At 53.5% G+C, this 11,091-nt stretch overlaps 1 protein-coding gene across 3 annotated transcripts; it reads right to left on the bottom strand.

The window, feature by feature from the left end:
- Nucleotide 1: 1 nt before the first annotated feature.
- Nucleotides 2–7,943, bottom strand: SUB1 (SUB1 regulator of transcription). Of its 3 annotated transcripts, none has more exons than XM_078599780.1 (5): nucleotides 7,774–7,943; nucleotides 5,376–5,436; nucleotides 2,569–2,691; nucleotides 1,846–1,951; nucleotides 2–562 (listed from the first exon to the last, which is right to left on the bottom strand). In XM_078599780.1, exons 1-5 carry the CDS (start codon nucleotides 7,908–7,910, stop codon nucleotides 483–485), a joined length of 507 nt encoding a protein of 168 aa, XP_078455906.1. In that variant the 5' UTR covers nucleotides 7,911–7,943; the 3' UTR covers nucleotides 2–482. The 3 variants fall into 3 exon arrangements, with proteins under 3 accessions (XP_078455906.1, XP_078455904.1, XP_078455905.1); XM_078599778.1 differs by having other exon boundaries at nucleotides 5,376–5,441; nucleotides 7,784–7,927; XM_078599779.1 differs by having other exon boundaries at nucleotides 7,784–7,920.
- Between the last annotated feature and the right edge of the window lie 3,148 nt (nucleotides 7,944–11,091).

Below are 11,091 nucleotides of genomic sequence, written 5' to 3'. Positions count from 1 at the left end.
GTGCGTGCCCCGGCCCTTTTTATTGAAAACCACGTGGCGCTCGCGATGGGCGGGAGCGCTGCGGCGCACGAGGAGGTGTGGCGGCGGCGGCAGCGCCGGGCCCCTTCTCCTCCTACCGGTACAAAATCTCGTGGTGGGGTTACGGCGGGAAACAACGGTAACATGAAAAACACACGACGGAAATAACGACTTTGGGAACTCACGAGTGGAGCGCGTCTGCCTTAATCAGAAACATAATGCACACACGCACAGCTACACACACACAACTATACACACACGCGCACACACACACACACACAACTACACATGGGTGCACGCAGCTACATGTGCGTGCACGCAGCTAAACGCCAACTTTATTCATGTAAAAAAAAAAAACCCCATGCCCCCGTTGGTCACAAACAGAAGAGCCCCGGCTCGGATTAAAACTTTGCCGGCGTCTGGGTGGAGGCCCTCGTCGACGGAGACGATGAGAATAGCGGCCCTCACATCTTCTTGACGGCTGCGTCGATGTCGGGCATGAGCTCCTTGAGCCGTGCCCACTGGTCCACGGCGAGAGAAATCCCTGTGCACAGAGAGTGGAGTGCCGAGTGAGACACTCGCGCCAGCGTGACCACGACCAGAAAGACCACTCGTGACCAGAAGCACCACCAACACGACTGCCAGTAACACCCACCACCAACCCAGCCCCCAGCAACCCCACTTCAACACCACTCACATGACCAGTAGCACCACCAACACAGCCCCCAGCAACACCCACCACCAACACAGTCCCCAGCAACCCCACTTCAACATCACTCACATGACCAGTAGCACCACCAACACGACTGCCAGCAACATTTGTAGGACCACCAACACAACCACCGGCACCAACTGGCACGGAGCACCAGCAGTAAAATAAAACGATTTGATCAGGTAAGGCCCACTGAGCTATATAGCTTTCTTTCAGACGAGACCTGGCCACAATGATAGCCCAATAGAAGTGTTTTTGTTATCGTCATTGGCACCACCTACGGACCCAGCCTGACCTCGTCAGCCCTCAGTGATGCTGCGCTGGCGGTGGTGCACAACGTAAAAACACCACATTCGTCAATAACGGTGGCTTTAAATATATATATTTATACATAAAATGCGACGTTTTGGGTAATGGCCCTTCTCTTAATGTGCTATGAAGAAGGGATATTTCCAGAAATGGTGCCTGTTATACATGTACTAGGGGCTGTTCGGGGGCGCCCCCGAACAACCATTTACAGCCTTCTGCCAGGAAAGTCACAAAAAAAATTGCACACGAATGACGCATTCACGCTAGCACCCGATGCTCCGTTATGAAGTTTTTAAATGAAACATCTTTGAATTGTATTATGTTTTGAATTAGATAATTGTAATTCTTCATTAAAAGCTTATATAACTTTATATCTGAAAGACTTAATTGAAAAGGACATTTCGTGTAAATTTTCTCTCGTCGTTAAGTAGATATGGCCTTGCTGGGGGTTCGGTTCGATGCGAACTGTCACCAGTTTGGGATTGCGGGATCGAGATAATGCGACACGGAGCTGCTGGCCATGCGAGAAGACTGCCGTCTGCAGATCGATTCCAACGTAATCGAGCGTCTGTCCCTGCGCCTCCGTCGTTCATGTAGGGGGTGCGTAGGTTTGCAGCGCCCCCTGCATGAAAACGACTGAAAGTGCAGCGTTCATCACAGATAGATAAAGAAGGTGTGTTGTATGTGTATGTATGTTGAACTTCTTTCGCACCGTACGCAGCCAACCGTGCCAATTGTGTTGCGTTTTGTCGTCAGAAGTTGCTCGACTTGCGTGTGTGATGGGGGGCTCAGTGGGGGGGGGGCACCTTTCTTGGTGGGCTTCATGTCCCCGTCCTTGTCGTAGTACTCGCGCACGTCGACAAGCACCTTGCCCTTGAACTCGCGCACGCTCACGTACCGCATCTTGGACAGCTGCGGCGGGCAGGCGGCGGGCACAAGCACACACAACCGCTACGGCAACCGCCACCAGCACCCCATCGCCACAGCCGCGCGAGCGGCAAGCACTGCCGCCGCACAACCGCGTCGTCACGACCACGCTACGACGCGTGTATGCTTGTGTGTTGGTGCGTGACGTGTTGGTGTATTGCTGTTGTCTGTATATTTTGTTACACAGTTGCCGACCGCAGGCCGAAAAAGGCACAAATGTGCCAGCAACAAACAGCACTATCGAAGTTAGAATAGAGAAGAGTGCAACACATTTTTTGAATTGAGCAAGGTTATTGCAAGAACTTGGGGGAGGGGGGGGACGATGGAAGGGAAATCAGAAATGGAGCAGTGCGAGTGAATAAATAAAGAAATGCTGCGACTTCCGGTATGGTGAATGGGGGAGCGAGTGGGTGAGTGAACAGGCAAGTGAGCGAGCGTGTGGGCGAATGTGTGGGTGATTGAGTGAGAGCGTGGGTGATATCATGGTGGAGTGAGCGGCCGAACGAGCGTGTTCGACACAGTTCAGATGAGAGTCTGGGGAGACTGAGTCCTCGGCAGGTGAGGTGGGGTGGAGGGAATCTACAAGCGAGGTGTCACCGCACCTGGAACATGTTGTTGTCACTTTCAGACTCCTGGGCGCGCGCCGCCGGCTTGGAGGTGCTCGCCTCCGTGCGCGCTTTCTTCGCGGGCTTCGAAGACACCTTCTCCTTCTTCGATCTCTTCGTCTGCGTGGTCGCGGGGGGCGAGGGAGAGACACAGACTCCGCTGTCGGTGGCCCCAATGAAGAGGTAACAGCGATGACAAGATGTGCGATCGGGATGGAGCAGCATTCATCCAGCATTTGATTGAGAATGTGCCAATAAATACTAAAGTGGTGTTGATGCTGATGGTATCAATCTTATTTCGCTTGGATGCAGAAGTAGATGCAGAGCAGCAACTACAATGTCACATTCAGGTGGTCAAGCCAGACCACCGCGTCAGGAGCAGCCGAGTGGCTATCGCTGTGATGTCTCCTGTTTGTGGATTGGGCATTGCGTCGTCACACGTTCACCGTCTGTTCTGGATGACCACAGTCGCACACTGGAGAGTTTCACGTTTAATATTTGTGCAGCAGCAGGTATCCGCATCTGCCATGGTTTGTGCAGTGAAAGATCATACCCAGGAATCTTATTCGTTGGGTCTTTCACATTAACACAACATCGCACTCGCCACTCACCAGCATCTCGGCCCGGTCACCAATGACCGCACAAGACACCCGTCATCGGTTAAATTCTCCCACTATGAGATTTAAAAAATGTCAAATTGGCTGTCGTCCAATGAACATTACTCTCTGTGGAAGGGCGGGTAGGAATCGCTGCCCTCTACTGTCTGTACCAGAGGTCACTTGAAGGAATCTCGGAGGTAGCTCTGCGGGATCCGTTTAAGTGGGTTGCAGTCTAATGTGGGAGTGCTCCCAATGGACCTTTGGTTTCTTGGTACGACACGGCATCATTGGGATAAAAACATTTTTTTTTTTATAAATACAAAAATATAAACTTACAACATTCGATATTAACACTGCCTAAAACAGACAAATATGTATAACAGGCCAACGTTTCAGGTAATGGCCCCTCTTCAGAGCAGAAAAAGGGCAGAGATTGTCAGACTGGGACCACGGCTTGTCTCCACGGGAAGAAAGTTTCACAAAATGTGTGATCCTCAAACTCTCGCTGCCTGCGCAGTGCTGGAACGTAACGTTGTAAAGGTGACATTCTTTCACCTTAGCACCACTGCTCGTCCAGTATTTCGTCATTATTCACGAACTTGATATCCACGATTTTGGCTATCCGCGAATCACATTGGAAACTCTACACGGCTGATAAGATAAAGTGATGAGAGATCAATTGATGAGATAAATAGATGTTATCATAATGTTCATGTAATTAATAGTCGATGTATGTATTCAAGGTAATTCATGAAGAACGTGTCCCTCGCGAATAATGAAGAGGGAATTCTGTAAACACGCTCGTGCCCTTTCGTAGCTGCTGCAGAGAAGCGAATGCGTGCCCTCATCTTCTCTCGACTCGACTACTGCAACGCTTTGCTCGATGGCATACCTAAGAATGTTTTTTTAAATCTGCGGTATGTGGCAGAACTCAGCTGCCCGGGTCTTGACTAGATCTAAGAGATTTGACCATACTTCACCTCTGTTGGCATCTTTGCTGCACTGGCGGCACCCAGTGCAATTCAGAGTCTAATTTAAAATGACGTGACGAACCTATAAGGCACCGAATGATCTCGCGACCTTCTACCTCGCCCTGGCGATGGGTGCTCCCTGGTCCAGGCTACTCCTCTCCCATTGTTTCTGGCTTTTATCCAAGTTTGTTTTTCATTTTTACTACATTGCAAGCGTAATTGTTACTATTATGAGTGTTTCCTTTCCTGTATTTTAATTGGATTTTATCTATAATTGGGCACGTAGTTTATATGTTTATTTTTACGTACAGCGCTTTAGATATTCGTTATGAAAGTCGCTTTATAAAATAAACATTAATATTATCATCAGCGGCATGCGTAGCCACCACCGCCCGGCTATTCATCTTTGCGTCGTAGTTGCCGAGGCTGGCAGGAGCCTTCAAAAACTTAGGAACGTGAACCCCACCCCCAGACCCCAGCGCAGTCCCCCTGCTGTGGTTAGCGCGGTGAGGCTTTGGTCGCAACGGATCGGAAAAAACACGCGACTCCCGCCTTCCTCGTCGCGGTCAGCACGGCGGAGCATCACGCCGCGTGGGCGACAGGGGCTGCGTGGTGGCCGTGGAGGGGCGGCTCGAGCCACACGGAGGCGAGGGCCTCCGGACATCCCGGCCAGGCCGAGGTGGACCCGTTGGTCTCAGAAAGGGCAGTCCCCTAGTGTCCCAGAGATTTGTGAAAATCAGAATTTATTTTTTTATTTAAACACGAGTTGAAAAAGTCAAAGGTCCAAAACGTCCAACGGCCAGAAACAAACAGTACGATAAAAGTTGTAATAGATAAGACTTAACGCGTTTATTGAAATTGCGCAATATTATTATAAGAGCATACTGAAGCCGAAACGAAGTATTGTTACCTGCAGTATGGTGGCTGAGGTGTGTTGATGAGACAAACCAGTCAGTCTGGTAGGCCCAAGTCCTGACCATGTTGACTCCGGTTTAACATTATCTGGCTTCCCGCTTGACTCACGATACCGGCAAAGAACAGGGCTACCTGAGCAGGTGGTGGGGTCAATATTAGAGCCAATGGTGAGGCTACTCCGTGTGTGGCCGGGCTAGCGGTTGAGTGGGTGTGGATATTTAAAAGTAGGTGCGACTGATGGGTCCGCAAGGCAGTGGCCGTCAGCTCATCGTGCCCAGCTGAACCTCCCAGAAGCGTGGTGGCCTGAGTGCAGACTCACCTGCACGTCGGAGTCGCTGTCCGAGTCGCTGGACTCCACGAATTCACGGGACTTGGGCATGCTGCTCTGTGGGGGGGGGGCAGAGGCGGGGAGAGTGGCCGTGAGACCCGGGATGGGGGCAACGCGATCCTGTGATACCCACACATCTCCATGCCACACAGCACCACCAAGGCGACAAAGGCGAACCTAATCCGACGCAGGGCACACCTAGGGGATCAATTATATTATCACTGTAATTCAATCATTCTATTACATTCTTGCCCATGGCAACTTGTTCATCAGCTCATGTCGAGGTCTGCTGGCCACGAGAGGGCTTCGGGAGAGAATTTCTTAAGTGTTTTCTATTCCTCCATGTAAGGAGCACAGACTACAGCGGTTTACTGTGCGGTCCACAGTTGGATTGCATGGCCACAATCACACCACCGTTGCTTGCCTTTCATTTTCCACACTTATTGAAGGAGATGCGAGCATCACCCTGGCGATGCTCTGATGCGGTTGGGGTGGGTGACGGCTGCGTTCTCCTGCTGGCCTGCGCCCTCCGTGATTTCAGTGTCACACATCAAAATGTTAATTTATCCCGGAGAAATCCTATGAGCTATGACGCTCTTTCCCAGATGTCCAGTAGGGGGGCACGGGGTCACCCGTCGTCATTGGGACGAAATGGACGTCGTTCGTTCGAAACCCAGATGCGCGAGACCGAGTTGCAATCCACGATGTATTTGTATCTCAGATAACAACGCTGACATCGCCGTTCTAAGTGCGATTTCTATTAAACCCAGGGGCTTTGCCCATCCAAAGGAAACGAATTCAAACGCGATTCGCGCCATCTCCTTGCACCTCGGGGAAACCCAATGCGACATCCGCTCATAAGACCAAGTCATTAGTCAAGGAACACTGCGGCCTTAAAATGGACACACACACAAAAAGGGCCGTTTCTCGAAACGTCGCCTATTATATCATTTTTAAGGTCACGTGGTTATTGACGTGAAACGTGCGAAGCTGTCGCTGTTGTTATTGCTGCTTTGCACATTCCTGCCAAGGCCGCAGCACCAAGCGGGTAACTTTTTTGCTTTTCTCGTGGCGGCGATGCCCCCCCAACCACTCCAAGCCCGAACGTGAGCGCGGGGACCCCTCTTCACTGCTCGGACGGGCCACAACCGCCATGCATAGCCCTGCAGCTGTGGCCTGCTGCAGCTGTGGCCTGCTGCAGCTGTGGCCTGCTGCAGCTGTGGCCTGCTGCAGCTGTGGCCTGCTGCAGCTGTGGCCTGCTGCAGCTGTGGCCTGCTGCAGCTGTGGCCTGCTGCAGCTGTGGCCTGCTGCAGCTGTGGCCTGCTGCAGCTGTGGCCTGCTGCAGCTGTGGCCTGCTGCAGCTGTGGCCTGCTGCAGCTGTGGCCTGCTGCAGCTGTGGCCTGCTGCAGCTGTGGCCTGCTGCAGCTGTGGCCTGCTGCAGCTGTGGCCTGCTGCAGCTGTGGCCTGCTGCAGCTGTGGCCTGCTGCAGCTGTGGCCTGCTGCAGCTGTGGCCTGCTGCAGCTGTGGCCTGCTGCAGCTGTGGCCTGCTGCAGCTGTGGCCTGCTGCAGCTGTGGCCTGCTGCAGCTGTGGCCTGCTGCAGCTGTGGCCTGAAGCTGCTGTGGCCTGAAGCTGCTGTGGCCTGCAGCTGCTGTGGCCTGAAGCTGCTGTGGCCTGCAGCTGCTGTGGCCTGAAGCTGCTGTGGCCTGCAGCTGCTGTGGCCTGCAGCTGCTGTGGCCTGAAGCTGCTGTGGCCTGCAGCTGCTGTGGCCTGCAGCTGCTGTGGCCTGAAGCTGCTGTGGCCTGCAGCTGCTGTGGCCTGCTGCTGCTGTGGCCTGAAGCTGCTGTGGCCTGCTGCTGCTGTGGCCTGCAGCTATAGCCTGCTGCCCTGCTGCAGGTCTACGCGGCGGGCAGTGCAACTACATCCATGCGTCGTTGCGCTGCACCTCCGTGCTCCTGCCCCTTTCGCCAACCCGCACTGGCCGCACGTGGCGAGGCATGGACCAGCCGCGAGGACGCAGCTCATCCAGCAGTGGATTGACGCGGGGGGGGGCTGTGAATGTGCGATCCCATTCGTGTCACCCCCCCCCCCACCTCGAGAGGGCCACGCGATCTCAGTCGCCACCCGAAACCTCCCGCGTCTCCATTGTTGTGAACACCGAGGGCTTGGCCCGGATATCCCCGATTAGCCTCCCCTTGCCTAGTTCCCATACCGCCCAAGGAGGCCCATTCCCGGCGAGTCTTGGCGAGGCGGAGGGGGGGAGGGTCTGCGAGGGGGGACGGGTCAGAGCCCAGGAGTCCATGGTTTTCCAGCGGTGCCAAACTTTAGGCGCAACCTCCGGCGTCCCCTGCCGCGCCGCGAGGGGAGAGCCGAGCGTGGTGAGCGGTGCGCGCCTCCTTACCTCGACTTGGCTCGTGGGGGGATTTTTGGAGTGGAAATGCACGGGAGCCCTGAGCGAGGTTCGTCTCGTGCGCTGATTGGTCAATGGGGCGGCACGTGACTTCGCCCCGCAGGAAGCTCATTAACATAACCCGCGAAGTGAATCGATTCTGATGCAAACCGCCCCCCCCCACACACGGGCGCGCGCCCGTTCGATTCGATTATGAAGTCGATTCGTGTCGAGTGTGCGGGCGGGTGAATTCAGGCACGAAAAATAATCTGTTATCAATTTGCTTGCCCTTACACACGCTTTGTGACGTCACGGCGTGTTTGTGTTACCCTCCCCCCACGTGCTCCGCCACGCGCTTGAGCCATCAACGATCGCCAGCCAGAGCCCCCCAATTCACGGCTGTGTGGAGACCCCACGAAGCCACGTCCACGTGCCATCTCTCGCCACGGAACAATTCGCCCCGCTCCTGCTCACGAGCTGATTTACCCCGTGCGTGTATCGACGGTGCCACTTTAATGCGCAACTTCGTTGCCTTGGCGTGGTCTGGGACTGGCGTTTTTTGCTGTTTCGCTGCCTTGCCCAACCATGGGGATTGATGTACTCAGGGGCCGTCCATAAATGACGTCACGCGATTATGGACGATTTTTGACCCCCCCCCCTCGTCACAAAAAATCAGACCCCCCCTCAGATATGACGTCACAAAGCTTTCCCCCCTCCCCCAAATTATAAAACATGCTTCAAATCGCTTTAAACTATTGTCATTGTAGTGCGTATTTAATGTGGCGCTGCACTCTGATGTTGTAGGAGAAAACATTTATGAAAAAGTCTATTTAATGAAGTAGAACGTGTTGTCTGTATTTATTTAAAGTTGCGCATTTTGATGTGACGTCACATTTCTCAACCCCCCCCCCCTCGTCACAAATGTCTGACCCCCCCCTAGGTGCGTGACGTCATTTATGGACGGCCCCTCATGCAATTTGAACCTATATACTTGATGTATTGTTCGTGATTGGCTTACCTTAGCCTTACTTTGCACTCCGATCGTGTTTTTGTATTTAGTTGTTGTTGCAACGTTCTGACCCCGTGCCCCCACTCGACACCTGTGAACTGGAGCGTTATAGCTCATGGGATTCCTCCAGGATAAAGATTCTTAATTCATCGATCCGTCCCTCCCTCCCTGCCACTCCGTAAGTAGTCCTGACGACCGGCCGTGATCCATAACTTTCCTGCCCAAGCACACTTTACTAGAGTTTGAATGATGATGCCATTAACCTGCATAGAAACATTCAAGCCACGTGTTCCTCTGTTGCTCAGTGTGCAGTAATTCCACACATCTCTCCACGTTTAGTTGCACTCTTCGGTGTTTGTTCATTTGTTTTTGCCACCGTGCTTCTCAGTCACATTGATTAATACTGGAGGAGGAATCTGATGAGCTATGAAGCTCTTTTTCACAGATGTCCAGTCGGGGTGGGTAGAAACGTTACAAAAAACAATACAAAAACACGATAGGAGTGAAACGTACAGGAAAGGTAAACAAACCCCCCACACACATACAAACTAGACCATCCCCAGACTACCAGGCAAAGCCCACTGAGGTATTAACTTGCTTTTCAAAAGCGACCTGGCCACTAATTATAGCTCAACAACAAAGTAGCTTATCATTTGGACATTTAAAGCAGCAAAATTATCTAAATAGTCTAAACGCATGCTTCGTCGCGGGTAATAAGCACCGAACTATAAACGTTATGCTTTAGGCCACGTTGTTATTTTCACTACTTTTACATCTGTAGTGACAGAACGGTCACTACTGTGTTGGCCTGTACGAAGGCTGGGGGCCCCAAGGGGGTGCCTGGGGGGTCACGTGGTGGAGGGATCCGGACCTTCCCAGAGGTGGGGGAAGTGAGGCGTGTCCTGGGAAGGGAGGCGTGGCCTGAAGAGAGCCAGCCACGCCGGGGCGGAGCCAGCCACGCCAAACCAAATATAAGCGTGGTGTGAACGCAGAGCGAGGCTGCTGTTGTACTGTATTCCAAGGTGAAGACATCTTCGGTCGTCAAGTCCCGAGTCGTCGTCCTGGGCCAGGCAGGCCGTTGCCTGCCTGGTCCAGTCTGTGTCGTGTTCCAGAGTGTTAGTGAGTTGAGGAAGGTGGTCACCACCTCATGTAGAGTGTTATATTATTTACCGTTTAATAAATAGTGTTGCCTCCAAGTTGCGTGTGTGTGCACCTAATTTGAACCTACTACATTTGGCGTCAGAAGTTGGAAAAATAAATATTTCTAGGTGTTATCCTAGGGAAGTAAAATGGGCACACGAAAAACAAATATACAACTCACCTGGACGCCTTCGTACAACGGGGACGGTGTGACGACCATCCTTCGGACAGCCCCGGGGATGGCAGCCCCGGTGACAGAGAGAGAGAGAGATGGCGCTGCGCGCGGAGCGGCGGGACTGGCACCACACTGCTGCTTCGCCGCCATCGGGAATGGAGCGACGGAGCCGCGGGGAGAGGACACCATCGTCGCTGCGGGGGCTGGCAGGGGAGGCCCGGCCATGCGGGCCACGGGGTTCCCGCCATTTCGGCGGCTTGTCGGGGCGCGGTTCCCGCCAAAGCGCCGCTCCTGCCATTTCGGCGGCTGGTCGGGGCGCGGTTCCCGCCAAAACGCTGCTCCCGCCAACTCGAGGGCTGGTCGGGGCGCGGTTCCCGCCAACTCGAGGGCTGGTCGGGGCGCGGTTCCCGCCAACTCGAGGGCTGGTCGGGGCGCGGTTCCCGCCAAAACGCCGCTCCTGCTGCCGAAATGCCGCTCCCGCCGACATCAACGCCTGCAGAGGGGGAATTCTAGCCTTCTGCTCGAGCGCGAGAGGTGGATGGGTTCGCAAGAGCAGGCTGTGTTCACCATGCAAGATTCTTCGGGGTGTCCCAGTGCTCCACCTTGCCGCCCTCCACTATTCACAGTTTGCCAGGCGAGTCGTGACATGACAAGCACCCGGCCTCAAGAAAAATAATAATAACTTCACCCATCTTGCGTGTGCCGGGTTGCGATCGCGGGTGTTTTTTTTTAACTCGCTGGTTTGCGGAGCGTGTTCGTCCGGTTGTGTGCGTGATAAAGTGATGCGGCGACCATGCGGGTTTCTGCTTGTAACAAGTGTTGTTGTTAAATACGGCGTCGAGATCGGTATCTTCTGGGTGTAGTTAATGATTAATTCGTGTTGGTGTCCCGAACTCCGTTGATATCCTGTATGTTGCCGTGTTAATGACTCGTGTTGTTACATCGTTTTGTTGCGAAATCGCCGTTGTTATTGTGTATACTGTATGGAGTTTCGCT

The sequence above is a fragment of the Lampetra planeri genome, chromosome 13, assembly GCF_965212315.1.
Source record: "Lampetra planeri chromosome 13, kcLamPlan1.2.h2, whole genome shotgun sequence".
In the NCBI taxonomy this organism is placed as follows: Eukaryota; Metazoa; Chordata; class Hyperoartia; order Petromyzontiformes; family Petromyzontidae; genus Lampetra; species Lampetra planeri.
The sequence above is the reverse complement of the archived record's forward strand: the minus strand, read 5'-3'. Positions and strand labels throughout refer to the sequence as shown.

Bases quoted from the DNA above. Each gene is read 5' to 3' on its own strand.
- SUB1 (XM_078599780.1), bottom strand. From the start codon at position 7,910: ATGTTAATGAGCTTCCTGCGGGGCGAAGTCACGTGCCGCCCCATTGAC. The intron at 2,692-5,375 runs GTGAGTCTGCAC...GCGACCACGCAG, and splicing joins ACAGCGACTCCGACGTGCAG to ACGAAGAGATCGAAGAAGGA. The intron at 563-1,845 runs GTGCCCCCCCCC...CTCTGTGCACAG, and splicing joins CATGAAGCCCACCAAGAAAG to GGATTTCTCTCGCCGTGGAC.